Source organism: Drosophila kikkawai, chromosome 2L (assembly GCF_030179895.1).
Source record: "Drosophila kikkawai strain 14028-0561.14 chromosome 2L, DkikHiC1v2, whole genome shotgun sequence".
Taxonomy (NCBI): domain Eukaryota; kingdom Metazoa; phylum Arthropoda; class Insecta; order Diptera; family Drosophilidae; genus Drosophila; species Drosophila kikkawai.
In genome coordinates this window covers 5,736,848-5,764,277 of record NC_091728.1, presented here as the reverse complement: position 1 = coordinate 5,764,277, position 27,430 = coordinate 5,736,848, and the positions used below count along the sequence as shown (strand labels likewise).

Here is a 27,430-nt window from a genome sequence, read left to right as displayed (position 1 = left end):
TAAAATGTAAAGTTTTAATAAAAAAATATTTGTAAACTTCTTTTTATACTTTTTATATATTAGAATAAAACTATTTATATATCGATGACCCTTTCCTAATTCCACAAAAAACAAAAACCACTCTTTAGGGCACCGGAAAACCCTTTCTTTACTTCCAGAAAACATTAACGAACAGCCATAATCATAAGTTAAAATAATTTAAAAAGCAAAAGTGTAAAGGGCAGAGCCTTTCTTTATGTACCTTATTGTGGTTCTTAGATTTCACTTTCAGCTGCGGTGGCTCCAACCCCGTAGATACAATTACCCATGCCAGATGAAGATGCTGCTTTTGACCCTGCCCGGAGAGATTATTGTTATTACTATTTTTTGTTTGTCTTGGCGCGTGTGCCTGTCTAGAAAGTGACAGTTTCTGTGCACACTTCTAGGTAAAATCCACTTTCTCCTTCGACCGCACTCATCTGAGGCCCTTTCCTATGCTATCCATACTCTAATTAGTCGCTAATAATTGTTTAAACGCACTGGCACACACATCAATTTAGGCGCATTGACGGGATGCCTGAGCACGCGTTGCTGTGCCGCCTAGAAATTGTTGATTTGAGACTCACGCTCCTCCCAACTCTCACTCTGGACTGTACAATACATATATACAGAGATGTATTCATATAAAAAGAGTCGTGAAATAGACCCCAAAGCGAGGTACAGTTCACAAATATGCCAGTTTTCCACAGTGGACACTTGTGTTAAGTCAGAAACTTCACTTGCGTAACCCTCCGGCGAGTTCATTGGCTTTCCACCAAGAGCACCATTTCCACAGGTGACCTCTGGGGACCTTCACGAAGAAAGTTGTGTGTCGGCTTTGGTCTGCAGAGAAATAAATATTAGCTGGTGCAATTAACCAAAGCATTATAAAGTTGCTTATAGGTACTTAGTTTTGGCAAGTGCATTGTATAATGTGTTATAGGAGGTTGTTTTAGGTGAAAATGCACTTTTAATTTAATTTTTTATGATTTCAGGTTACGTGTATAAAAATAAGACCTTGATAAGAATAAACAACTTCAAAATCGCCTTAAAAGTAGGAAGTTAAATAAAAATCGAAGCATATTTGTAAGCTGAAACGTTTTAAATGCAATCCAACTCCCACAACTTTTCCCAGGTAAAACTCAACCTTGTAAACTCCGTTCTAAACAGTTGAATTTTTATTAGTTTTAACCATTTTGAACCTGCCATTCTTCGTTCCCATTCGATTGATATAAGCTTTTAGAGTTTTCTCAACAACTACTTACAATTCCATTACATTTACTAATTATTAAATTGTATGACGTCTTTGATTTTTGCTTTGCGCTTTTCAACAACATTTAAAAACTACGATTCAACATTTGCTTCCACATATTGCTTATAAGGGGAAAAGTTTTTGGGAGAGTTGTGCCACGATTTGGCCATATATAATATATGTATATTTGGTTTCTTGTTCGTTAGAAGAAATGCATATAAACATTGCTTTCGTGACTATTTGGGGTTTCTCTGTTTACAATTAATTTGTTTCATACAATATACTACAAGGTTTTCATTGGGTTTCATTAGCTTTAAGGGTTTCTCTTTGCAACTAACAAATTACTAGAGTAGTTTTTGGTTTTACTGGCTTTAGATTAGTTTAAAAGTTTTACCCATTACGCTTAGGTTGCATTAGTTTATAATACAATTATCACATTCCTTTTGATGATGATATATATACTCAGTTTAAATCTTTGCTCCTCGACTCGATCTAAAAACTATATAGAGACTCGCTACGCCCGGCTAATCCGCGATTATTATTGCTTAGGGTTTAGTATTTCTAGCAGCAATGCAACTCAGGGGACGTGAATTTAATTGCGATTTATCACTAGGCGGCCTTACGGACTAGTTTCACTTAGTTTTCTAGCATCTGACATTTAAAGCGCACAGAGAGAGGAACACAGTAGCGTAGCAGACAAAAACCAAAGAGATTGCATCCCTTCCTTCCAGCCTCCACTTCCTAGAACATTCCTAGACCATTCCGAATCCCTCGCTGCCCTCGCTTATGGCCAGCAGCAGCGACTTCTCGAACTGCTCGTAGCTCTCGTAGTCCGGCAGGCACAGCTGGTTGAAGCTGTTGGTTGGTAATCGAAAAAGTTTTCTTTTGGTAAAAAAAATATAAATTCCCAAGGGGAGGAAGAACTTCACCCACCAGGTATGCGCTGTGGGCAGGTTGCCAAATGTAGGGGCGGCCGTTATCTGAAACTGCGGATTCAGCTCCTGGAAGCCACCCGGCGGCAGCTGGGAGCAGCCCGTGGTGAACTGCAGCAGCCGGGCCATCTCCGTCTGGCTAAAGTTGCTGACGCCGGCCCAGAACCAGGCTAGAACCCGCCGGAACTCCGCCGAGTTGCCGTTGGCAATGTGATGCGACTTGAAGTCGCTGATGGAATACTCACCGGTGCCGCACATCAGTAGCTGCAACAAAGAAAAATATAATATAATATAAATAATTGGCGAAAAATGTAATAAATAAACTAAAAGTTAAAGAGATTGATTCACTAAACTTAGCTCACCTCCAGTTCGTTCTCATCGAAAATGCTTAGAAGATTATCTGGTATTATGGAATTGAGACCCTTGAGAAAGCTGTCCACCTCATCCTTGACATTATTGCACAGACGCTGCTGGGCCAGGGAATCCAGATACTGGTTCTTGGTGGCATTGGTCACGCGAGTCCTGGCCCCGTTGGGAATCAGTTCAATGGTCTTGCTCAGCTGCCCGCTGCTGGCGTCGTACATCTCCTCCACAAAGTACAGCTCTAGGGTGTCCGTGGCATCTAGATCAGTGTCCAGGATGTACTTGATTTTGGACAGATACAAGTCAGGGTCATCTTGCTCAAAGTACTGGAAGAAACAAGGCACAGAAAAGTTATTAATCAAGTTCTCTGAAAACCCTATATTATCTCACCTTATAGTGCACCCTTAGCCCAATGAGTTGGGCCAGAAAGGAGCGACTAAAGCGAGCTCGGACCAGCTGGCGATAGCTGCCTCCCAGGGCACTCTCGAATAGGCACTTGCCCACCATTTTGCCGGCGAACTCAAAGTGCTTCAGCTTGAGATGGGCGGGACGCGTGGGATTGGGATGCACGAGAGCCTGATGCTTGTCGTGGAAGGTGCAGAAGAGTCCGCCGCGAGCGTCGAAGAGGGAACTGCAGACCAGCTCGAACCACTCGCGGCGGAGGCCACCCCAATCGATGCCCTGTTCGCCCTGAAATGTGACCTCGAAGTTGCCGCACCAATCGGACACCGAGAAGCCCTTGGCCGCCTTCATGCTGCTCTCCAGGATCTTGTCCCGCTGCACCTTTAGAGCCATCTTCTCGTGGTAATAGCTGGCATGGAACTTACGCACCTCGTGGTAGAAAAAGTCCTGCTTATCCTTGAAGGTCTCCGAGCCGCCAATGTTCTTCAGCAGAAAGTGGGTGAAGGTGGCAGCTATGATATTGCGATCCTTGGAGGCCAACTCAATCTTGGGCTGCGCTCCGTCGTCGATGATGAAAACAGGGCCGTGCAGCTGGGAGACCAGCTGCGGCAGGAAATGGAATTTGGTCGAGGGACATAGCCTAAAGGTGGCTATCCTCTTGGGAATGAACTTGAGTATCATCTCCTTGATGGTCACCTGAAAGATCAGGGAGTTCTGAGCCCTCTCACATTTCCCTCGATCCCAATGGGTTTCTACGGCGCTGATTACTCACCTGCTTGGGTCCCACATAGCAGAGCACCTTCCTCGGCTTGTTCTTGGCCACACCGAAGATGCTCAGCAGCTTGGCCTCGTAGCAGATGTTGTGCTTCCGCGAGGCAATGTTCTTGTGCACCAAGGTTGTGTCGCTGCCTGAGACGGGAAATTATATGAGGTTGGAGTTTATGTTTCCTGAATAAAAACTCACTGCTCAGCACAATGATGTCAAAGTCTCCATTGGGCAGCTGCTGGTCCCGGTAACTGATCACGGCCCTCAGGCAGGTGGGCTCCGGAAAGAGAGCGGTCACCGAGACCCGTGAGTTGACCCTGTCGTAGGCGAAGGCAATCGCATGCTGCAGCTTCTCTACGGCAACGCCATGCAGGTCGTACACAGCCACTTGATAACCCTTAATAGGGATTAGGAAATACATTCACATTTAATCCTAGAGCTCCCCTCTTCTCACCTGCAGCGCCTCATCCGATTGGTTCTGGTCAAAGAGGCATGCATTCCCGAATTCATCCCGAGGCTCGATGTGCATCAGCGTTGGTGCTCCCGCACAGCAGATGACCGTGCTGGCCGGCCGAATGAACCGTGAACGCCGGGCGTCGATGGCTCCCGGTAGGAAGGATCGCAAGAAGGGCGATCCGGCGATGTGACTAGCACCAATCAGCACCGATATCTTGTACTGACCCGCCGTGCGCACCGTGAACTTCACCTTGGCGATATTGGCGTTATTGGGATCGGTGGAGGAGCCCAGCTCGCTGATGGTCACCACCTTGCGGGTGCCCTCGGTGACCTCGACAAAGAACTGGTCCGTATCACAGATGGGGTAGGGCTGGCCGTTGCGCTGAAAGAAGCGCACCACGAAGCACATGGTGCCGCCAACGCAGGCCGGATCCTTCCAGTCCCACTGCACCTTGCAGTTGGCGGGCAGCAGATATTTCCCAGTGACATACTGCAGCAGAGAGTGACGGGCCTGGAGTAGGAGTGGAAGCTAATCTTTAAAGAAAATGTAGGAAGCTTTATAAGAGCCGGCATACCTCTGGGGCCAGCGAGGGCTGTGTCATGGCAGCCAGTGTGACGAGGCCGGCTACAGAGACGGAGACGACTAGCATGCCGCCCCATGTCCACGCGTCCTGATGCTGGCTGCTCTTGACCACCGTCGACCAGAGCTGTGCCTTCAAAGCGTCCAGCTGTGCCTTCGACGTCGGCAGATTCTGTCGCGCCCCGGACCACAGTTGCCAGTCCTTGCCAAGAATCTTGCTCGCCCGCGAGTCCTCCAGCCAGTAGACGTCCTCCAGGGAGGCCACCTCCACGGCCAGCAAACGCTGGTAGTGATGCTGGAGCCGGTGCTCGCGAAGCCACTCGCGCAGGATCAGCTTCTGCTGCAGATGTAAGGCGGCTCGCTGCAGACGCTGCTCGTCCAGGGGCGGCAGCTCTGGCAGGCGTTCCGGATCGCCGCAGGATGAAAGGGATGAGATGCCTGAAAGGGTAATGGAAAGAATAGATTTTAATTATTTTAAGCTTAGCTGAAAATATAATCCTAGTTAAGGAAAGGCAAAAAGAAAGCAATGACCCCAATTACTTCTTATTTTATTTTTTCTATCAGCGGAGGCGTCTCTTAACTAGGAGCCAACTTTCCTGGTAATTGAGTTTAATGGCCAAAGTTTGAGGAAACTTTTCCTTCATGTCAACTGTTTGCCGTTGTCATCATCAAGCCGCCACGACAGCTTTTCATCCATCAGAAGGATGGAAGGCGACTTTCAATGGCGTTTAAAATTAGTAATTTGGCCAGGCGACTACGTCAATGCCGAATAATCCTCCTTCCGCTATCCTTGTCATGAACAACAAGCTACCACCAATCAATTACATTTCAATTTTTGATGACTTAACCAATGCCAAGACGAAAATATCCAGGGAAAAACGACATTTAATACGTTGTTTGTCGCTTATCGCTGGCTGGAAATCGACAGCAAACGCCCCTATTTTCACTCCCCCTTATTTTCCTGGTTCCCTTGAAAGCTTAACCCTGTAGTAACACCCTTCCTTCGCCATCTGAATAAGTGAAAAACTTTCATTTGCTATTATTGTATTTCAGTTGGTGTCCCAACTTTGACTTTTCGCCGCATGAAAAGTTAAGCGGAAAAAAGGAAAGACAAAGAGGATAACTCCATGGCCCATAAATAAGAAACACTTGAATTTTGTATGCTAAGCTGCTTGTTTCAAGAGTAGATTTGAGTGGAAACTGCTCAAGGAGTCATAAGAAATTATAGTTAAAATATTCATGGAAAAATATAAGCTGTGAGCAATTTGTAGAGTCTGGAAAACTAAAGTAAGTTATTTCTAGGCCATCTTTTCAAATTAAGAACCTGAAAGATATTTGAGATATTTAAATCTAAAAACTTGTAATTTTTTGTAGGAGGCATTATAATATTTTAACTTCAATTTATAAAAAATACTCCCATTTTTTATGGCAAACACCCAACGAAAAGCTTAATGAATTTATGTAAAAATCAGCAACAAAAGCCACCAGCAAAGCCAGTACTAATGAAATATAAGAGACACTGCCAGCCAGAAACCACTCCGGAAACTAAACCAAAATTAACCCCATGGAAAAGTCAGATAAACCTGGCTAGTTAACCCCGGTGAAATGCAATGCCAGATCACTTAAACCCTGGCTCTCCTACTACGCACCGCAAAATCCAGCTAAGTCAGGAGCAAAAAACTCAACTTGGTTTCGACCAGGAGGGACCGCAGAACTAAAAAAAAAAAAACCAACGAGCCAAGTTGAGCCGCAAAACGAGTAACGTGCAAACGAACCCCAGACCAATTGTGGTTTTTTGTTAGGGTAGAAAAGTGGGTCCCAGGGGGGGAGGTTACCAGGGAAAAAAATATAAATAAAATGTAGAAAAAAAAGGGAAAAAATAATAGAATTTCGCGTGGAGGAGGGCGGTGTGGTTAGTGGCCAAATATCGTAGGCAAAGTTTGCGTGCCTGACATTCGAAAACGAATTCATTTCGTTACCAATTTCTTTCGTATTTCCACGGGTCCCCCCCAATGCCGCATTTCCCCTCTGTCCACTTCATTCCTAACTTGTTCATATTTCGCGCGAAACGAACGACTTCCGTTTGATTTGGACGAGGCGATATAAATACGTGTATTCTTGGGCGCAGAAAAATGCCTGAAAAGTCCAAAGTGCCAACAATGAAAAGTTACATTTTCCTAGGACTTCTATATTTTGCCATGCTTTTCAGCTTTCCAACTTTCTACTTTCCTCTTCCACGCTTTAGGCCTGGTTATTTGTATAATTAAAGTATTTCCATTGCATACTTAATGGCGCTGCACCAAACGACCTTTGGCTGGACAGGAATTACTAATCGGTTTTAATTAAGCACCACCAAAGAGAGGGTGCAAAAAATATCGCTGGAAAAGTCACAAAAAAAAAAAAGAGAGAAGCGTGGCAAGCTGACAAACAAAGCGAAAGGCAAAGGCCGCTAAATGAAAATGCCTTCTGAAGGTTAAAACGCGACGTGCAAGGATAATCATGATGATGACGATGGTATAGATGACGGGCATCCTGGGCAACAGGGATGATGGGTGATGATAAATGTCAAGTGAAAGCTTCCAGGGAGAGAAAGCAGCAATGACTGATGAGGCTGACTTTTGACAGTTGAAGCAGAAAATATGAGGGAAGGAGATCAGGTAGGCGGCACTTGTACAGAAATGCCCTAAGTGTCTGAGACCCAAAGCACTCAAAGGACAAAAAGGCACACCAGGATAATTCCTTTATCAAAAGTTACTTAATGACTTTGAAATAAAAGTAATTAAAAGAGCTTAGCTTTGGATTAAGATCTATCAAAGCTGGAAATTCAATTTAGTGAGGATCTTAGCATCAAGCTAGTTTCTAGTTTATGATTAATATTATTATTATTTACATAGAAATATATTAAGAAATACATATTATATATGTTTTAGAAAGAAATTAAGAGCCCTATTACCTAATAAAATAAGTAATATTTGTACAATTACCAATTTAATTCTCTAAATGAAAAATATTTAATTTGCTTGGAATATAAGCTTGAAATAAATTATTCACATATTTTGTATACAATATAATTGCTTCGTTTACATTCTAAGTTCAGACAACCTAAGTAAATGCAATTAAATAATAAATGAGTTCGATTTTTTCCTTTACGAAATCAATTACTTTCGACACAGGGACAAGTAGGCGTATACTTGATATTTTCATGCCGACTTGTCTGTTGATAGATATCTATATTTGATGAGCTTTGTGAGGTGGAATAAATTGATTTTAAGCATGCAGACAAAATGCCAGAAAATAGATTGACAAAATCATATTGCCTGAATCATTTATAAACCATAAATTTAATCAGAAAAATATCGGAAGCATACAAATTCAACCTGTATATAAATTATTAATAGTAAAACATCAAAATTTGTATTTTTACCCTAAACCTTACCCATCTTTTCGCTAAAACACAACTTCATTTCGCTGGCAGGAATACTTTTTCCTGTTCTTGTCTTCAGCACACCTCCAACCCTGAAGCTACTCAGAACCAAGGCTATATCATAGTTGTTCAGATAGGCTGCCGGAAAACCCTTATAGGTGACATAACTACGGATCATGATTAAATCTGGCCTGAGCGCCATATCCTCGGGCTTGCACTGCATCTGACCCATGTGGGGAACGAGTGAGGGGTCCTATTGGGGTCCCAAATTCCGTCTACGTTAATTTTGACAAACAACTCAAAAGAGACCTGCTGAGTTTCGAAATTCAGCCTCGTAATAAAGGAGATTTGCCCCTCTTGAGTCCTTTGTTCGCTCATTAGCACAAGGCTGGCAGGATGGCAGAGCAGAGCAGAGCAGAGCAGAGTGGAGCAAAGCCTCGCCAAAGTGCTGGGCAAATGTTTGCAGAGCGAGCAAACTTGGCCTATTAGCCGAGGGCTACTTAAAGCCAAATGAAAATTTCATGTCCCCAGCCTGGGGTACAGTGCACAATGGCTATAAGCAGGTCTGAATTGATTTTTCGAAGTGAAATAAGTACTTTCGATAATTATAATTATACAGAAGGAATATGCTATTAAAACTGATCTCAATATTACCTTCTATAGCCTTTTTCTTCTTTAAGATCAAGTTTTTTTAAACTTAAAACCCAAGCTTTTCTTGCTTTTTTTTTGGATTGGATTTTACAATTTGGAAACGTGCTGTTATTGCACAATGGCTGATTTTTTTTTTGCCAAGGGGAATGCAGGGAATGATTTTGATGTTTATTGTTTTCTTTTGACTGTCTGCCCTCGCTTTTCTCCTGAATTTTCCTGCTCTACCACCTCCCCGCTCTTTTTACCTCTGTCTGTGCTATCCTTTTTGTGCCTTTGCTCCATTGTTATCCCTGCATTGTTGTTCTTTGCTTTATCCTTTTTTATCGATTGTTCTCCGACGATGGAAGCTGCAGAAATTACAATTTGAATGACATTCGATCGCAGAGGAGAGCGGGTGGGATATAGCAGCAGCAAAAAAGCGGGGGCCTGGGCGATTAAGGTTGCCACAACAAAAGCCACAATATTTTCCTTAAGCTCCTCAACCGCACCCCCCGCACATTTCACCCTTTGTGTTTGTTTACCAAAGTGAAAAATGATAAAATTGCCAGCTTCATTTTCCACCGAGGACATCCTGGGTGTGTATGGGTATGTGTGTGCTCCCCTTGCCTTCCTATTCCAGCCTTTTTTATACACCTCCTCTTGTGTTATGCACTTGGAAAAATGATATATAAATATAACATTTTAAATATGCCTAAACTATTTAATAAATATTTTAAAAATAAACGTTGAATGTAGTTCAGTTGGTCAAAATTTTAAATGGTATTTATTCATGAATCCAAAAATATCCAATGAATCCATTTTTTCCCGAAAAATTCAAAATAAATTCCATGACTGACAATATTTTTCGTGTGCAGCTTAAAGCTTCTCGCTTGAATATAATAAATCAGCAGAAAAATCGAAAACAGGGCCAGATAGAGAGAGAGACAGAGAGTGAACAATGTCCGATGACTGCACTCGGCAGCTGCAACAAATTCATCCACAAATATTTCATCTGCTTACAATAATTTATGTTTGCCTGTCTGCAGGAGACAGGCTCCAGCAGAAGCACAGCAGAAGCAAAAGCAGAATCCGCAGCACTAGCAAGAAAGCATGAAGCGGCAAAAGTGGCATAAGCAAGGGATGTGGGTGCCAGAAGTAAGTATTTGCATATTTAATTTAAAATAAAGCGCACTCTTTGCAGCAGAAACATACACACACACACTCGGATATGTATATATATAACTCATATAAGAACAGAAACACTCACCCTGGGCTTGCCACACTCGCCTCAAGTGGCGGCATAAATTCAAAATGCCACTTTGGCAACAGTCTCGGCAAATTACGTATACGCAATGTTGGCGCACACAAACGACACAAACAGCCAGCGAGAGCCCATCCAACCGTCTCACTCTCATTCACTCTCGCTCTCTGTTTCTCTGTGTGAGCTCCCAAGTGTCCTTACGGCAAGCAGTGCTCCCCGCTCCCCCCTCTGAGCCCCTCCTTCCGCCATCTTTCAATATGAATTTCGCAATTTAGGGGAAATCTGTAGCCAAATACTATATATGCCACTCAACTGCAGTTAGATGTGTGTATATGCGATGTGAACGTGTTTATATATTTACGATATCTCTGTCTACGACACGTACATGGGTGTATTTATTTGAATTTAATGGGTTAGAAGACGAGGGAAATTAAGCAGAAGTTAAGCTGAGAGATATTCTGAATTGAATTAGCCCAGGTTGTAAGGAGAAAATCTTTTAATTATCAAATTTATAATACGATTTCACTCAAGGAAATAATGAAGAAAATTGAATTTCTTCCACAAATTAGGTACCAAGAAAGAGCTAAGACTTTAAGAATATAAATGTATTAATAGGAATTATCTTGCAGATTTATTATTACATTGAAAATAAAAGCTAATAAAATTGGTTAATTTATGTAGTTTACTGCAGCTATTTCATAGCAAAAATATTAAAAGGAAATATATTTTCTATAAATTGTAGCACAAATTTTCATTTTAAAATAGCTAATTATATATAGTTAGCATTAATTATTTAAATACTAAAATGTTACATATATTATATATATTATTTAGTAGATATTTTTATTTAACAGAGGTAAACTTGATTGTTTAACACTTACATATTTTAAGGCTGTTTTATATATTTAGTCAAATCCCTAAACATACAAATTCCTCCACTCTAAACATATAGTTATCCTCAAAACACCCTTGGCGACCCCCATAAAAACCTGTATAAAATCTGGCTTGTATCTCCAACTAAATAAATGCCCACCTAGACAATTCTCAACTTTCTATTGCACAAAAAAGCCATTCCATTTATCTCGAAAAGCATTTCTATGGACACTCACACACATACTAAAAATTTGCAGAGCCTTGGCCTCCAGGGACAGACGGCAATAGAGACAGCCAAAAGAGGCAGAGAAATTCAGAGAAAAGAAGCCATCATCACATAGTTTCCCCTGCCCCCAAGCAGCTGCAGTTTACCTAAGCCTGGACAGACAAAATGAGCGTTGCAATAAAATTTTTAAACACTCACACTTGGGGGGCAAACATTTCGGAAAAAAAAGATAGGAAAAAATTACAGAGAAGAGGGGTGAAAAGTGTTCGTTGGCAATTGCCTGCAAATGATGCCGCAGTTGAGAAAGGAAGGCGCAGGACCTTAAGAACGAGGATGACTACGTTGTTGGCAGGCGACAAGAAAAAAGAAGAAGAAATATACTGGCAGGAAAAGGCAAAAAAAAGCAGATAGGGAAGGGGAAAACTACGCAAGGAGACGGCAGAAAATGAAGATCACTGAGAAAAGATTTTACAAAAAATAAATTATTTAAAACAAGGAATTAAAAATAAATTTCAAAGAAGCTAAGCCAGAATTTGTGTTTTCAAATTTAAAAGATTTTTTTGATAGATTTATTACTTAAATTATTTCCTTTTGTTTGTTATTATTATAAAAAATTATTTACCCAATTCTAGGATTATAATTTCCATAGAGTTCACAATATTTTTTAAATATTTTTTTCTCTGTGCACTTTTAAAGCGGTGTGGATAAAGGCTTGGCAGGTGGTCTCATCTTGCACCTTTGACTTGGAGCTTCATTCGACCATCGGCAAACTAACCGCAGCTGTTGCACCTGGCTACATCCTTCCTCCTGCGCCTTCATCACATACCTTACACGGCTTCCTTTCCTTCTTTTTGGATGCTTTACATTTTTGTGGTATCCACAAGCCGACGGCATCCTTTGCATACGGGCATACAGCCCGCACAAGCCGCTTGGCCAACTTTGAAGGCAAACAGCTGTTCGCTTCTTATTTCAGCCAGACCCCGAAGAACCCCTTTATCCAGGGAACCAAGGATCCAAGGCTCCAGGGGGTGTGACATTAAATGTCGCTTAATTTGAGTGCCCCTTGGCAGCAGCAGCTGTTGCAGATGGTTTTTTGCCATTCGCAATTCAAACTCGAGAATGGGAATGATGTTCGTTACATTTGGCGCTGCGGGCATTAGGAGACCGCAGATTCAGAGGAAAAGTGAAAAATGCATCAGCCAGGAGCATAATTCACACCCAGAAATGCCACTGAAAGGGGGAGGAGGATAGCATTTTTCATGCAAATTCCTCAAATTCTAAACGAGAAAGGCCAACTTGACGTGAATTGCTGCTGCATTTCTGTAATTTATCGATTTGTAATTGAGTGCACATTTCGGTGGCTAGAGAGGCAGAGCATTTTCAGGAATTTCAGGAATTTATTGAATTTAAAATAAATGGCATAGGAAAGGGAAGTAAAATTTAATAATTAATTTGTTAGAAACTATAATGTTTGTATTAATTAAAATTGAATACGCAATGGGAAAAGGATAGCTTTAATTTATAGACACAATGGCAATTAAAATTTATTTTAGAAATTAATTACCATGCATTGCCCATATTTGTTTGCCTGCAAATGTATTTATGGAAAAAGTACCAAGATTTTAATGAACATAACATAACAAAAATTAAAAATATCAGGGGTCGCTTTTCTTAAAATATTTGAGCATTGGAGGAAGTTAAGTTAAGGTTATTTAAGCGATACTTATCAAGGGAATACATTTTTATCCCACGTAACTTGATTGCTAAATTGTTTATTTTAATATTTTAAAATCCCTATATATTAATAAATAATATGTAAATTGTTTATTACTAGAAAAATACTCGATGGCTTACTATTAGTCACATTTTTTCTTCTTTTATTCTTTGAGAAAGCATTTAAATAAATAAATCCGAAAAGTTCTTAATCAAGGTTGCCCCGGTTTAGCAATAAAACTTCCCTTTTCAATCAATTTTTTGTTTGTTTGTTTGTTTTTTACCAAATGCAAATTCGATTGTTGAATTAAAAGTCATTATGGCAACGGCTATCAACGAAATTTATGTGAAAAATATGCATTTGCACAATTGTTATGCAAGCCGGAAAATCAACCCTTTTTCAGCGGGGAAAACCCCTTAACCTACTTTGCAAAAAAAAGGGAGTGAGAAAGCGTAGAATGCAATGCATAAATTCCATTATTTATTCATTATAATAAGACCGAGCCAGCCATGAAATTTAATCACAATTTGCACTCGCGAACATAATTGCAGTTGCCATAGTTTTGCTATTTGATTTCTCATCTGGTTTTGGGCAATTTAATTAAGCGCTCCGGCTTTTTGTTTCCTGCCTGCCAGGCGGAAAACTGGACTTTCCCCGGTCTTGTACGTGAAAATCCACAAAAACCAATTTGCAACTTTAATGCACACACACACACACACACACACTGCCGACACGCCCACGGAAAAGCAGTGAAAAATCCACTGACATGAGCCTGCAACTTTTACCTCCGCCTCGCTTATTTTCGCTGCTTAGTTTTTGTTTTAATTTTATTTCTTTTATCTAACTGGGTAAAGCGAAGCCAAATTGGGTTAAAACCATAATGCCAAAGTATTAATGTTGCACTTTGGCAAGCTGGGCGTGGGTGAGCGGATAAAGGCAGGAGGGTTGGCAACCAAAAACCGCAAACATGAACTGGTTTAGGTAACCGTTACCTCAGTCCACACACACACACACACACACACACCAGCGTATACTATGTGTATATACATGTATATGTGTTCTGGCAAACATGGCAGAAAACATTTGCCAACTGCCATCAGCACAGACTGCAAAACCAAAAGCTGAAAACTACAGCCTGCAATGGAGGAGAGTCCCTTCTCGCTCTCTCGGGGGCCCGGCAATTAATGGCCCAAGAGGTGAAGTGCTAAAAGGGTGGCAATCGGAAGCCCGGCCAAGTGCAGGTGCTAAAATTCAAATACCCTTGATGATTCTGAATTGAATGGATTTGATTTCCATGATTTTCTTCAAATGAAATGATGTGAAACATGTACTATTTCTGTGAGTTTGAAAACCATTTAATTTATATTTACTTTTGTAGTCATTATTTAAAGCTTCATGATTTCTTAACATAGTAAACAAATTTCAAATTTACCTAAAACTCGAATATTCTTAAAAAAAACAGTGAGTGAGGAAACCCCTGGCGTACGTTTATTCACGTTCTCCTTTGGGGGCTTAAAAGGAAGAAAGTCTGCCCTTTTGTGAAAAGCAAACACCTGCTCACAACTGCAATACCTTGGACGAGGGTATTCAAAAATTCAGTAAACGCAGGTTGAACGTGGAATATTTGCCTCTGCGCCTACACACTGGCACGCATACACCCACATACACACACACACACACACAAATGCATACATTCTTCACCCCTTGTGTGTTTGCGCTGAAAACATGGAAATTCGCATAAACAAATTTACACGAACGAAGCTGCAACACTTTGGCATTTTCCAATTGGAGTTTCGCATTTGTATTCATACGGGTGAGTATGTGAGTGTATATATGTATATGTGTGCACTGGTTGAAGGTCCTGAATGGAAATTGTTTATGGTGGAAATTATTTACTTAGTGCACATATATTTCCCGTCAAAAGTTTTAAAGTAAGAATGAAATTTGTGTGAATATATCAGAAGGGGATGAAGTTATAAATTCACTTTGGAAAATAAATAAAATGGAAAGGATAAAAGGATATTACTTAGAGAGAAAGAAATATCTACATTTAAAATTTTATTCACTAAGAACTTGGTCACTTTAAAAGTGAGTAATTACTTAAAGACTAAGGTAGGTAAGTCTAAAATAAAGCTAAAAGTTTAAGTTTTTAATATATATTTCATACAAACCATTTCATATTTATTTAATATTTTGTAGAACAGGGTTTATAGAAACCCTTTAAAAAAATCTTGAAGTTTTCAGTCTATTTTTTTCGTTCCATTAAAAAACAGTTTTAAAGCTCCCAAAGAGAAATGAAAATGATTTTCCAGCTTTTCAATCCTCAATGGCACTCATTGACATTGGGTTAATGTTAATTGATCGCAAAGGAAACAGCGGAACTGCATTATTGCAATCATTTCTTTTCAGTCGATAAAATTAAACGAAAAACAAGAAAGGAAGCTAACTTCGGCACGCCGAAGTTTGTATACCCTTGCAGATATTATTTCATTACATTTTACCTATACTTATTATGTTTACAGTTTGACAGTTACAGTTTTGCATTCCCAGCTTTACATTTTGTATACATCTACCGATCGGTTTATATGGCAGCTATATGATATAGTTGTCCGATTTTTATGAAATTTATACCAAAATTCTAGAACAATAAAAAAAACCTTTATCTCAGAGTAGATACAAATACGTTGAAAAACAACGAAGCTATAATTTTTTTCCTATTAATTTCCCGATCGTTCCTATGGCAGCTATATCATATAGTCGTCCAATTTTCATAAAATTTTTACCAAAATTCAGAAATAATATAAAATGGCCATATCTAAAAAATGGTGCAAAAATATTGAAAAACAGCAAAGTTATAATTTTTTTTCTAAAAATTTATCGGACATTTGTATGGCAGCTATATGATATAGTCGTCCGATCCGGCCCGTTCCGACATATATAGCAGTGAGAGTATATAAAAGACTATATGCAAAGTTTCATTCAGATAGCTTTTAAACTGAGGGACTAGTTTGCGTAGAAACGGACAGGTGGACAGACGGACAGACGGACAGACGGACAGACGGACAGACGGACAGACGGACATGGCTAGATCGACTCGGCTGTTGATGCTGATCAAGAATATATATACTTTATAGGGTCGGAAACGTCTCCTTCACTGCGTTGCAAACTTCTGACTGAAATTATAATACCCTGCAAGGGTATAAAAAAGGACGCCAATTAATCCTATCAGTTGCCAGCCATCAGAATTTAAGTGGACAATCTACTTAAAAACAGACATTAATGAGGTCGGAAGTGTTATCCTTTTGACACCATGTAGGCTTTAAGCCATATTTAAAACGAGCTTAAAGCCCTGTTTAAGGACTACTGTAAATGCAGCTTTAATTTAAACACAAAAAGTGTTTTGTTTTCTAAAAACTAAAGTATTTCATTATCCCTAGTTTTCCTTATTTTCTAATTTCATGGTTTTTTGTTGGATTCTCCTCTTTAAATTCCCCCAACTGATTTCAAGTTTTCTTTGGCCAAACACTGCAGATGTTGCATCATTTGGCTCGCTCTTTGCCATTTCAATTTCCCCGTCTATAACTGTGGCCCGGCGGGCATATAGGCAGGCCTAAGTCCCACCCCCGAGAGTCGCTTACACATTACGTGCATAAGAGCACTTTGCTGGCCATTTGCGTTTTGCATTTCGGACTGGCTTTCAGGAGGTTCCTCCTAAGCCCCAGGCTCCTAGACCCCTAACCCCCCTCTCATGGGGTTATGTCATTGGCATGCAAGCGATATCAAACGAGGGAACACAAACGAAAACGGGGAAAAACGTGCTCGAACCGCACTTGACTTTCGTTTTAATTAGGAATAGGAATACATAAAGGAATGCCTGAAAAGCCCGATTGCACATGAGAGGCTCAGCTCAATGCTAAGGTTAGGCAATTTTCAATCGGGGTGTTCAAGGATTCAAAAGAGCACGGCAAGAAATTTTAAAAAATATTTTGTAAATATTAAAACATACAGAAATACTTAACTATATAGGATATAATTTCAGTTATAATAGTAAGAACATTTATAGCAATAAACATAAATCTTTATAAAAGTAGAATTGGACTGTCTAAATTTAACCCTTAATTAAGCTTCTCTCCAATATCCAATATTATTCTCTGTGTACCGTTTGAGCTGCTTTTTCAGGGGGAAGCGGAAACGGAAGCACTTGAAAATGAGCGCCATATTGCGCATACGCCGCATTAGCCAACGTCAAATAAAGAAACCGAATTTGAATTTGATGCACCAAGCACATGCTGCCCCTTCGCGGGCGAATTAATCCACGAAAGCACCAAAAATGGAACCAAGGAACTCACCTGAGGACGAGGACTGCGAATGGCGCATTGTGGTGGCCATGGCAATGGAGTTTATTTCCGATTCCGGCGACCACATGCTGATCTCGCTTCCCTTACGCTTGTCGTTTGAGTTCTATTGTTTTTGTCACAACTTAATGGCTATATCATGTCTTTAGTTTAAATGTTTTCTTTCGCTTTTCCTTTGTTTTATTTCGGCTTTTTCGCTTCCTTTTGCTTCCTTTTGTGTTATTTTGTAATTTTTAATTTATTAAAAAAGTTTCACTGGGGAAAGTTTTGACATATTTCATGCATAGCTGCGGATTACTAACGACCGATGGCAGCTGCCGGGGGCGGGCGGGAACCGTGGTGCTTGGTAGCAGAACCCTATACATATAAAAGCGGGTCCAAGCACACTTTTCACATAAGTTGGGCAAAAGTTTAACAAAAAAAAGAACAGAAAACAAAAAATCACTCAACAAAAAAGAGAAAATCAACGCGAATTGTGAAAAAGGGAACAAGTTGAAAATTGATAATGAAATGAAATGGAGTTGCCATAGCTTTTGGCTCGAGGACACTGCTAAATTTTAAGTTGCCAGAGGCACCAGCAGGCAACGACAGTGTGGTACGCAAGTGTAAGATTCAAAAACCTTTAAAAGATCAGTTCGTAGAAATTTAGGTTACTAAGGGATTTACAGATTATATTAAATGTTATTCAGTAGTTTAGTTTAGTTTTGATGTTTAATTTATGTAAAATATTTTCAGCCAACAGTTTTTTCCCCCTAAACTATTCCATCATAACAATAATTTTTAGTTTAACTCCTTAAGAAAAGATATACACTTTAGAAACGCACTGTAAAGACCTTCCGTTTCATTCCTTCTTTTTCTCATTTCCTCTCTGTAATTTCGCAGTAATTTATTGTCTGCCAAGAAAATATATAAAACTTGCCAAAAGCTTTGGAATCAAAATGAAAGTTTATTCCCTCTATTTTCCACTCACTCATTCTTCTCGGGAAATTTCTTCAGTTCCTTCTCGTGTTCTCTAATCAACTGCTTTCATGACCGCCATTAGCTGGCGGGAAAAGTGCCCCGCTCTTTCCTCAATCCCCCGCTCCCTAGCACTCTTAATTTTAAACACATTTTCAAGTGGCAAGTGCCAAATGACAGTGGCAACAACAACACCATCGATCTGCATCCTTGGCTAGGATGGAGCAGCATTTGATGGCATTGTAAACCTCTTGCCAACTCTCAACCCTTCGGCCCGCCTCAAATTGCTGTCATTAACTTGAAAGTGCAAGGAACAGAGTAGAGACAATGGCTACTTGTTGTTGACCTAGCAAGGACAACTATTCCAGATCTAGTATACACACACACATACACATCGAGTATACGCCACGTTGCGTGTGCCTGCTTTTCACATTTTTTCCCCCTTTTGTATATAGTATACCCAATGTTTATTTACACAGCTGAGACTCAATTACAGTCAAGTGCGTGGAGACATGAGGCGCGAGAGGAGAAAGCGGCGAGAAAGTGTAGAAAGGGAGTGCAGGGTCCTGCTCTCTAAAGAGAAATTGCTGAGAACAGCTCAATAAAAACTACAAACGATTTGCGCGTGCCATTCCGACATGGATAATAAACAAGCATGTTTCCACCAGACGGGACAAAAACTGCGAACTGGGAGCTTGGATAAATTGACAAGAAAGGTCACAATTGTATTATAAAATTCAAAGACATCAAATTTAATGATAAGAATTGTAAGGATTTCCCATTAATTGTCATCAAAGTTTAATGGCTAAACAACTAGGAGAGAGTTTTTAATATTTTCCATCATTTTCATTATTTAAACTTAGGTAAAATCTGTAAGAAATAAAAATACTTTATGCCGACGGTAAATAGAACTGCTCTTTTAAAAATATCTAAATTTATTTATTTTACATTTTAGATTTCATAAAACCGCCTACATCCTAGATTAAACTTGGCCACAGTCGACGCTATTTTAAGATTTAATGATTGAATAATAAAACCAATTATAGGTCTTATTTTAACAAATGTATATCAGTAATTTGACCGAAAATATAAACAGGTGATATAATTCTAACTCTTAATTCCCTTTAATTTAAAGTATGGAAATATCATCTCTTAAATCTTTCTGATAAATAAGTAAAATAGCCTTATATAACTTTTTATGACCTTTACAATTTAAGAAGTTGTTCTTGGCCACCTTAAAAAACTTCTCATTGTTTTTATGCCGCAACTTTGAAGAAGTAAAGAGCCATTTTCTGGCGCCACACTTTGTGTGACTTTATTTTTGCTTAAAAACTATCTTCAACTATCTGCCATCTTCTGGCTATCTCTCCTTTTTTTTTTTTTGCTGCGACCATACAATCAAATCCTGTCAGTGGCTGCCACATCGATGTGCAAAAGTCACCCATCTTGAATCTGGTAGCACCGCAGGAGCAAAAAGACCTTAAGCCCAGGGAATGGACAGGGCCAATATTTATTGATGGCACTCTCGACATTGACAGTGGGGCAAAAACGTGAGCAAAAATTATGCGCCAGCGCCTCCAATTGCTTTGGCCCCTTTCCCTTTTCTCATTTTCCTTCCCGCACAGAAGTCAATAATTTCGTAACAGCATCCGTGATGATGATGATGATGATGATGATAATGAACGTCATCATTGGCGTGGAGAAAGGTGGCCATTGATGGCGCCATTTTTGTTTTTGTTTGCCCAACCAATGTGCGATCTATGTGTGTGAATATCCTGCTCCTGTCCCGCCTACCACGTGTGTGTGTGTGTGTGTGCGACGAGATGTCTGGTAATGCGAGCTGCTGGCAAAACTTTCTCTGTGTGTCTGGCATTTGTTTGTCTGCGCTCGTCCGTGTGTGTTTACTGCCGGAATTTGTAATGAAAGTGAGCTGTTCATTTGCTTTGGGGTCAACCAAGTGGCCCACACACGTTGCCAAAGGCACTGAGAGGAAAATTAATTTAATTTAGGAAATATTCCGAAGGTTCTTAAAATTTTACAATATGTTATATTTTATAGTGACGTTAAAGAAGTCAAATTTTAAATGAATTTAAAATCTTTTATTGTGCATTCACATCTAAGTAAAAAATAATAATTAAAAGTATCTTTCATTGTACTTCCTAAAATATTCTAAAAATGAAACCCCACTGTTTTTAGTTTCCAAAAAATCTAAAACATATTTTCCCGATGAAAATTCAATTAACTTATTTCCCCAGTGCATGTCCAATCTGCCCTTCATTCGCCATTTCCCCTTCCTTTTTCCGCCTTTTGTCTTGCGTGTAAAGTAAATGTTGGCTCATGCCATATTTTGTTGTTTTACGAGTCGACCAAATCAAGTAAAAAATAGACTGGGCCAGCAAGGAAAATAACCAACAAAAAAAAGGACTAGTCAGGCCTACGCTAACCATAACTTGTCATAAGTCCGGGGGGGCTCTTGCGTTCTCAGGTCGAAGATACGAGTAGAGCAAAATATAGGCATGCTACTGAAACTTTTATGACTACAAATTTCTTTAGTGCAAAGTCGGGTCGAAATGCGTACTTTATGTTAATGCCAAAGTTTTGGGGCGGGAAAGCGGTTAGGATATCAGGCCTGGAAATGAGTTGAGGTCGAGGAAAAGCAGCCGCAGATGGAGAATGACTAAGCCAGTGGGGGGGAAATGCGGCGAAATTGAGAGACTGCGGCAAAGTTTTTAGCTGCCGCGAATGTGGTGGGGTATATTGGGCAAATAACTATAAAAGTAGACAATTTTTGATGACACTTGCCAGATATTTTATGGGTAATAACATGACAATGCAGCGAACAATTTTAAAATAATTTATTCGGGGGAGTAAAGGAAAACTATACCTAATGGTATAGCTGATACTACATATAATTTTCTCCTAATAAATAGTTTTAAGAGTTTTCCACGGTAACCTGGGATCCAGGATCCTTTAGAATTTGCTTTTAACTCTGCCCTAAACTGTTTTCCATTTCCTTTTGGCTTGCTCATTTTTTTGTGGGCACTGTTATGCAAGTTGAAAATAATCTTTTGCGTTGAAATGCGCAAATGTTTTTTTGTTTTGCCTCATACGCTTTGTTTGCTCATTCAAGGACGCAACAAAAGCCGCCAACAATATGATAATTTACCAAAGAAAGGGATGTGGAGGCTGCGGCTGCGGCTGCGGCTGAGACTGAGGCTAAGGACTTGGCTGCTGCTGCATTATAATAATTGTGGCTGACAAATGCGACAAAAACAAAGACAACAACAGCAGCAACAAGGATATAGAAGAAGGATCTACAACAAAATGCTGTCAAGGGCCATGGCAATAATGATAACTAACCGCAAAAGAGCGCCGCCAGCGCCATGGAGACACACAATATATATGAGATACAGAAGGTAATCGCTAAGCAAAACTTTTGAAACAACAATGAAAATGTAAATTAGATAAAAGTTACTTTATTTCTTTATATTTTGTATATAAAATGTATTAGAATATTTAAATTCTTTTAAGTGGTTCCTTGTAAGGACACCTGACTGTAGATAGTGTGTGTGCAAGTGGAATGGCAGCAGTCAGGAGGCGTGTGTTTCCGCTCTGACATCTTTGGCCTACATAACAAAAACAGTTGCAGCTGTTACCGCACCAACAGCCAGAGGGAGAGGAAAACACCAAGAGAAGGAGATAGTGAGAGGAAGAGAGCTGAATGAAAACGAGTGTGTGTGTGTGTGTGTGAGAGAGAAAGCCAAGGAGGGAGGGAAGGATTCACAATGAGGCCTCTTGTTATTTGCACATGTGTAGCTCTTGTTGTTCTTGTCGTCTTTAGTGTTCTTGCTGGTGCCTACAACTATCCTTCCAAAGGGTATTATCCTTTTAGTAGGAATTTGAAAATTCACAGATTAATTATTTTTTAATGTAGTCTAAAAGTATGCAATGTTTATATGTATTTTTTTAAACCTTTTGTAGCTCACTTCTTGGACAGATTTTATTTTTTTACTGCACTAATATGGTAGTTTTGCTTTTATTTTAAATATTTAATAATAATTATTCTAGAACAATATATATTTAAATTTAGCTGATATTCGGTTTAAAAGTATGTTGCGAAATGTTTCAACCCACGAAATAAGGAAATTTCGAATGTTAGGCATTTTTTTTTGGGCACTTTTGTTTATTAATTTCGAATCTCTTGTTATTTGTATGAGTTTCTAATAACCACAAGGGTATAGAAGCTTCTGTTTTCCACATTTTACCCCGCTCTCTCATCAGTGTTTTTGTTTTGGCCTGCTTTTATTGCTGCTTTTTTGCATCGTGTTCTGTCTCTTGGCACTTGTGTCATTTTTAACTGCTTGTGAGTCTCCGCAGGCTCTCAGTTGGGGGATAAAAACCTTTTAATTTGCTCAGCCGCACACTCCCCAATCACTCCGCCGCTTTGCCAGCCACTACCCACTCACCTCCTTTTTGTGGGGAAAACAAGCGCAATTTCCTTTTAATTTCCTTGCAGGCAGGAATGAAACAAAAAGAAAGCAAACGAAGAAACGGACAAACGGGTGGGAAAAAAGGTTTTTTCGGCCCGCAAACGAAGAAATGGAAATATTTTGTTTGCTTTCTCTGCCTCCGACGGACATTGGTCAATGTTTACCAAACAATTATTTCCTCTTTTTGTCGCACAAACTAAAGGCTTCCGACCCTATAACTGTGTTTCCTCCCCCGTTTACCCTTCGATTTTCCTGCCTTTTCCAACATTTTCCCTCTTCAATTGGCCCGGCCATTTCGTCGGCTCTGCAAAAATGTTCGACTCGCATTTCTGGCCCTTACGGAAATATGCCTTACATTGTTCTCACATCTTGTTTATGGTTTTGTTTTTTTTTTTATTTTTGCCTGTCTCAGCTCTATTAACTTTCTTTGTTGGGCTCTATTTTTAGCCCTAAAAATCGAAGAAAGAGATTGGACGGTGGTTGATCAATGCGGTTCCATGGTGTAATGGTTAGCACTCAGGACTCTGAATCCTGCGATCCGAGTTCAAATCTCGGTGGAACCTGAGGAAATTTGTTTTTTTTTTCTAATTTTTTTTATTTTCCTTAAGTCTTATGATATTTTTAGACAACAAAATAAAATTTATATTTAAAACATTTACGGCAGCGGAAATTCAACCTATAAATTGTATTTATTTTGAAAAATATATTCTGATATCTGTTTTATCGATAGATAAGAATTCTTTTAATTTGTATTCATTTTTCTTACTTATCTTAAACATTAGAATGTTGTTTAAGCTTATTAAACCATTTTCGTTTGCTTTTTTGAATAGATTCTTTTAATATTTTTAATTTTCTACTAAACACATTGAATTCATAATTTTCTCTCTTTCTTGGGCATTATGTAAGAACTGGTTGGACAACTTTAGCTACGACTTGTCCCCAAGCATTTTTCCCTACATTCATTATATAAATAATTCCCAAATCATTTCCCAAATGCCACTTTATGCATAATTGACCGCACAAGAACCTTTTTTTTTCGCCTCTCTCGTGCTGTTAACTCATTAATTAATATGCAGGTCAAAAGTAAATGCGATTTAAAGGTTAAGCAGCACGTGTGTAGGATAAGGGGAACGGCGGCAGGAGATGAAAATTTGAGGTGCGACAACAAGGATTCGAGTGGACATGGACACGGTCAAGTGCGAAATGGAGCGGAGGAGTGCGGGGTCGAGTGTCATCAAAATTAATTGCCAATTAATTCTTTATGAGCGGGCCGATGCGTCCGAGCCAAAATAAAGAGTGAAAAAAGGGAAAACCGCAACAACAACAACGACAGCCAGTGACAGTAAAAAATAACACCAAAAGGGGAACAACACAAACACAGGGACACACACGCACAGGAAGTCAAACTTACACAGAGCGAAAGAACGAGATTGAGCCAATTCGATGAAAAATTGGTTTCGACGGAGATATGAAATTAAGGTAAAGTATTATGATATAATAATAATGAAAATAAAATACACATAAAAGCCAACTACTCCACAGGATCTTGGAATTTTAGACAACTATTATTCATTTATGTAAGTTTAGTGAACTTTAAACATGTTCTAAACAGTTTTTTTAAGCTTTAAAATATTATTACATGGATATATAAATATCAGATAACTCTTTATATTAAATATAAAAAGCAGTTAATGTTAAATACTAATGTATAGGGATTTAAAAATAATACGATTTTGAAAATTCCAGCATAAATCAATCAAATACAATGAATAACTTGTATTCTTTAAAATAAAAAAAATATATTGATCTGACTATAAATGAGCCTGATAACTCCCCGTTTTAGTCGCGATATTTGTACATATATCTATTAATTTTTGTCGCCGTGCACACAGCACACATTCAGTAAACAGAAGATGAGTCAGTCAGTTTATTTGGATAGGATAATGGAGCACACGAGCCGAAAACACAACGGAACAAAGTCCTGCAAGAGGTTGGGGACCCATAAAATAACTGCGCATTGAAGTGTGACGATGAAATGGAGAAGGCGCATCAACTCCCCCGTTCACTGCCCCCCAAACACACACCACGAACAATAAAAAATTAATATGCCAAAATGTGGAAAATTGTTCGGCGCGAAATTTGCTCTCCTCTCTCCTTTGCCTGCATTAATTTGTGGCCCTGTGCGTATTAGCAGAGATTAGACATGGATCATTAGCTTTGAGTGGGCGTCTCAATGGAAATGGGAGGTGTGGTGTGGACTCTGTGGAGGAAAGTTTGCCAAAAAAAAAAAAAATTTAAGAAAAGAAAGAAAGAAAAAGGAAAACACGTGCTGACCGATTTAGGTTAGGGCTGCTGCCCCCTCAAAATTATTCTCTTTTCCGCTGCTGCTGGTATATTGTCCTCGGTGTCACGAAATGTTGTGACAACTTTTGCGTGGCAAAAGAAAACAGCAAAAATGTACACAAAATTGGAACAAAAACTAAACGCGATACTACACACAACAAATCATAACTTTTGGCGTTTTTCGGCCTTATTTATTAGGCTTGTCATTGCTTTTATCTGTATTGTTTTTGTTTTCTTCTTTTTAATTTATTTGCTTTTCTTGTTATTCGTGGTTTTTGCTGTTGTACCAAAAGGAAATCGGGGGAAAACGCGGCGGTTTCCCAGGCGTTCTGGAAATGTGAAACCAGCGCGCCTCAAAGTTAAACCAAAACTGAGCATTTAAGGACATTTACGATTGATTTTATACCGAAAAACAGACTCCGAAAACCGAAGCCGAGTGACACAGAAAACGCTCGTGGGTCCTGCGAAAGGATCCGAGTCTAATCCCGAACTCCCGAGGACCCAATTCGGAATAAAAAGCTTTCGCTGCATCTACTGAGCTCTGAGTTTTAATTCTCACACTCTCGCCAAATCCAGCAGGTTGTTTTTTGTTTGGCGCGCTTTATTAAAATTACATTATGATTAGGACGGCACCATGTGCTTAATTACCTTATTTTATTATTAGGAAAAGGTTCGAGTTAACATCCCTCGTGGCTTTCCTTCGAAATAAACAATTTGGACCTAATTGACTTTCGAGTTTAAGTTAGTGGGTTTACTGAAAAGTGTAGCTTTTTAGCTTATGAATATTACGTTAAATAACTATATTTACATGCTAGTTTCATTTATTTTAAACTATACAACTATATACTATAATACATTAAAAATTGAAAGATTATTCAAATATTTATAAAACTTTTATAAAGATTTATCTATAAATTTTAAAATTAAATAGAATTTCACATTTCAATTATTAACATTTCACTTATCAACAATCATTATAGAAATCCATAATTTATAAAAATAGGTTTTTTATAAAAACTTTAGTCAAACAGTTTTAAAAATCGTTTTTCTGTTCTGAATTCAACAAACATGTTTGCATATATTTATCAATCATGAATTTATTTCTCTCCCTAGCAACATCTAAAATCTTGTATAATTATCTTTAGGCGTTTTGCAGAAACAGAAACAATGCCAACCTCCTCACAAAAATCTAAAAATAGATTCGAATTTCTGTAAGAGACTTTCTCTTCTATGATCTTTCACAGCCAAGCTAAGCCGCTTCATTAGAAAACTGATACTAAGCAGCATTCTCCCATGGAGGTTCCATGGTGTAATGGTTAGCACTCAGGACTCTGAATCCTGCGATCCGAGTTCAAATCTCGGTGGAACCTGTCTTAAAACTTTTTTTTCTTTTGTTATTCTATAAGAATATATTATTATATTATATATAATTTTTATTTTAACAATGTAAATGAAAAATAAACATATCGAGAACTGGGCAGATTAGCCTTTATTTTTAGCTCTGCTTGGACAAGGCTAAGATCACCTAGGTTCCATGGTGTAATGGTTAGCACTCAGGACTCTGAATCCTGCGATCCGAGTTCAAATCTCGGTGGAACCTGAGATGAGTTTTTTTTTTTTTTTTATTTCTTTTTTATAAGCAAAGTTATCAAGTCATACATGTCATAAATTTGTTAACATTAAATAAGACAATTTGCTCGTTATTTAATCCAGAGAAAACCAGCACGTGTGCTCTTGAATAGCTTTGGTTTTAGCGAGCTTTCAAAGCTCAAATTGTCAACAAATTACACGTGAGAGAAAGAAACGAGAGAGAAAGAGGCCCCGAAATATACAACAAATTATAAATATAAACAATACATGGCTAAGAGCAATGCGTTGAATGAACGATTAGCCAAAGAGGAATTACCTTTCGGTATTTTAAGACTTACCTTTATCGCGAAACAACTGCTTGTAGGAGGACAGATTTTCCGACTCCAGCCATTCGTCGACAGTGGGAAGGGTCGGTTCCGAGCGGGGGGCGTAGGCGGGATGCGAGGACCAAATCAATAGCACTATTTTCACCAGCGATACCGTGAACATTAAGCTCAAAACTAACGCAATCAGCACTTTCAGAGAGCGTTTCAACATAATCCTGTCAACTTCCAGCCGCAATCAAAGTCAAATCCACGTCAGAATCCGAGTCCAAAAGCAGGCGAGAAATCCTTCTTTGTGCGCCAAACAAATAACGTTAAATGCCCGCGGAAAACGAAAACTAACCATAGCCAAGCGCGCGTTAATTTACTTATCTTCTATTTTGATTAGTTTGCAGAAAAAAGCGCAAAGGTGCGAAAAATGCAGCGAGAGCAAAAAATAAATGCACTTCTGACGTCTTCGTTTTGCATTTTGTTT

At 39.2% G+C, this 27,430-nt stretch overlaps 1 protein-coding gene and 3 non-coding genes across 7 annotated transcripts; 3 read left to right on the top strand and 1 right to left on the bottom strand.

Moving 5' to 3' along the window:
* Positions 1 to 1,408: 1,408 nt before the first annotated feature.
* LOC108074589 (apoptosis-resistant E3 ubiquitin protein ligase 1) lies at positions 1,409 to 27,430 on the bottom strand. 4 transcript variants are annotated; one of them, XM_017166698.3, is made up of 9 exons: positions 26,971 to 27,430; positions 4,765 to 5,207; positions 4,188 to 4,700; positions 3,932 to 4,130; positions 3,740 to 3,876; positions 2,956 to 3,681; positions 2,565 to 2,891; positions 2,204 to 2,466; positions 1,409 to 2,125 (listed from the first exon to the last, which is right to left on the bottom strand). In XM_017166698.3, exons 1-9 carry the CDS (start codon positions 27,167 to 27,169, stop codon positions 2,023 to 2,025), a joined length of 2,910 nt encoding a protein of 969 aa, XP_017022187.1. In that variant the 5' UTR covers positions 27,170 to 27,430; the 3' UTR covers positions 1,409 to 2,022. The 4 variants fall into 4 exon arrangements, with proteins under 4 accessions (XP_017022187.1, XP_017022188.1, XP_017022185.1 ...); XM_017166699.3 differs by having other exon boundaries at positions 2,956 to 3,663; XM_017166696.3 differs by lacking the exon at positions 26,971 to 27,430 and adding an exon at positions 8,206 to 8,518.
* Positions 23,191 to 23,262, top strand: TRNAQ-CUG (transfer RNA glutamine (anticodon CUG)). The gene has a single exon. It is a non-coding gene; the product is annotated as a tRNA-Gln (tRNA).
* Positions 26,341 to 26,412, top strand: TRNAQ-CUG (transfer RNA glutamine (anticodon CUG)). Its single transcript has one exon. It is a non-coding gene; the product is annotated as a tRNA-Gln (tRNA).
* On the top strand, positions 26,571 to 26,642 carry TRNAQ-CUG (transfer RNA glutamine (anticodon CUG)). The gene has a single exon. It is a non-coding gene; the product is annotated as a tRNA-Gln (tRNA).

Bases quoted from the DNA above. Each gene is read 5' to 3' on its own strand.
- LOC108074589 (XM_017166696.3), bottom strand. From the start codon at position 8,425: ATGGGTCAGATGCAGTGCAAGCCCGAGGATATGGCGCTCAGGCCAGAT. The intron at 4,131-4,187 runs GTGAGAAGAGGG...ATCCCTATTAAG, and splicing joins AATCGGATGAGGCGCTGCAG to GGTTATCAAGTGGCTGTGTA. The intron at 3,682-3,739 runs GTGAGTAATCAG...GAGAGGGCTCAG, and splicing joins GCTATGTGGGACCCAAGCAG to AACTCCCTGATCTTTCAGGT.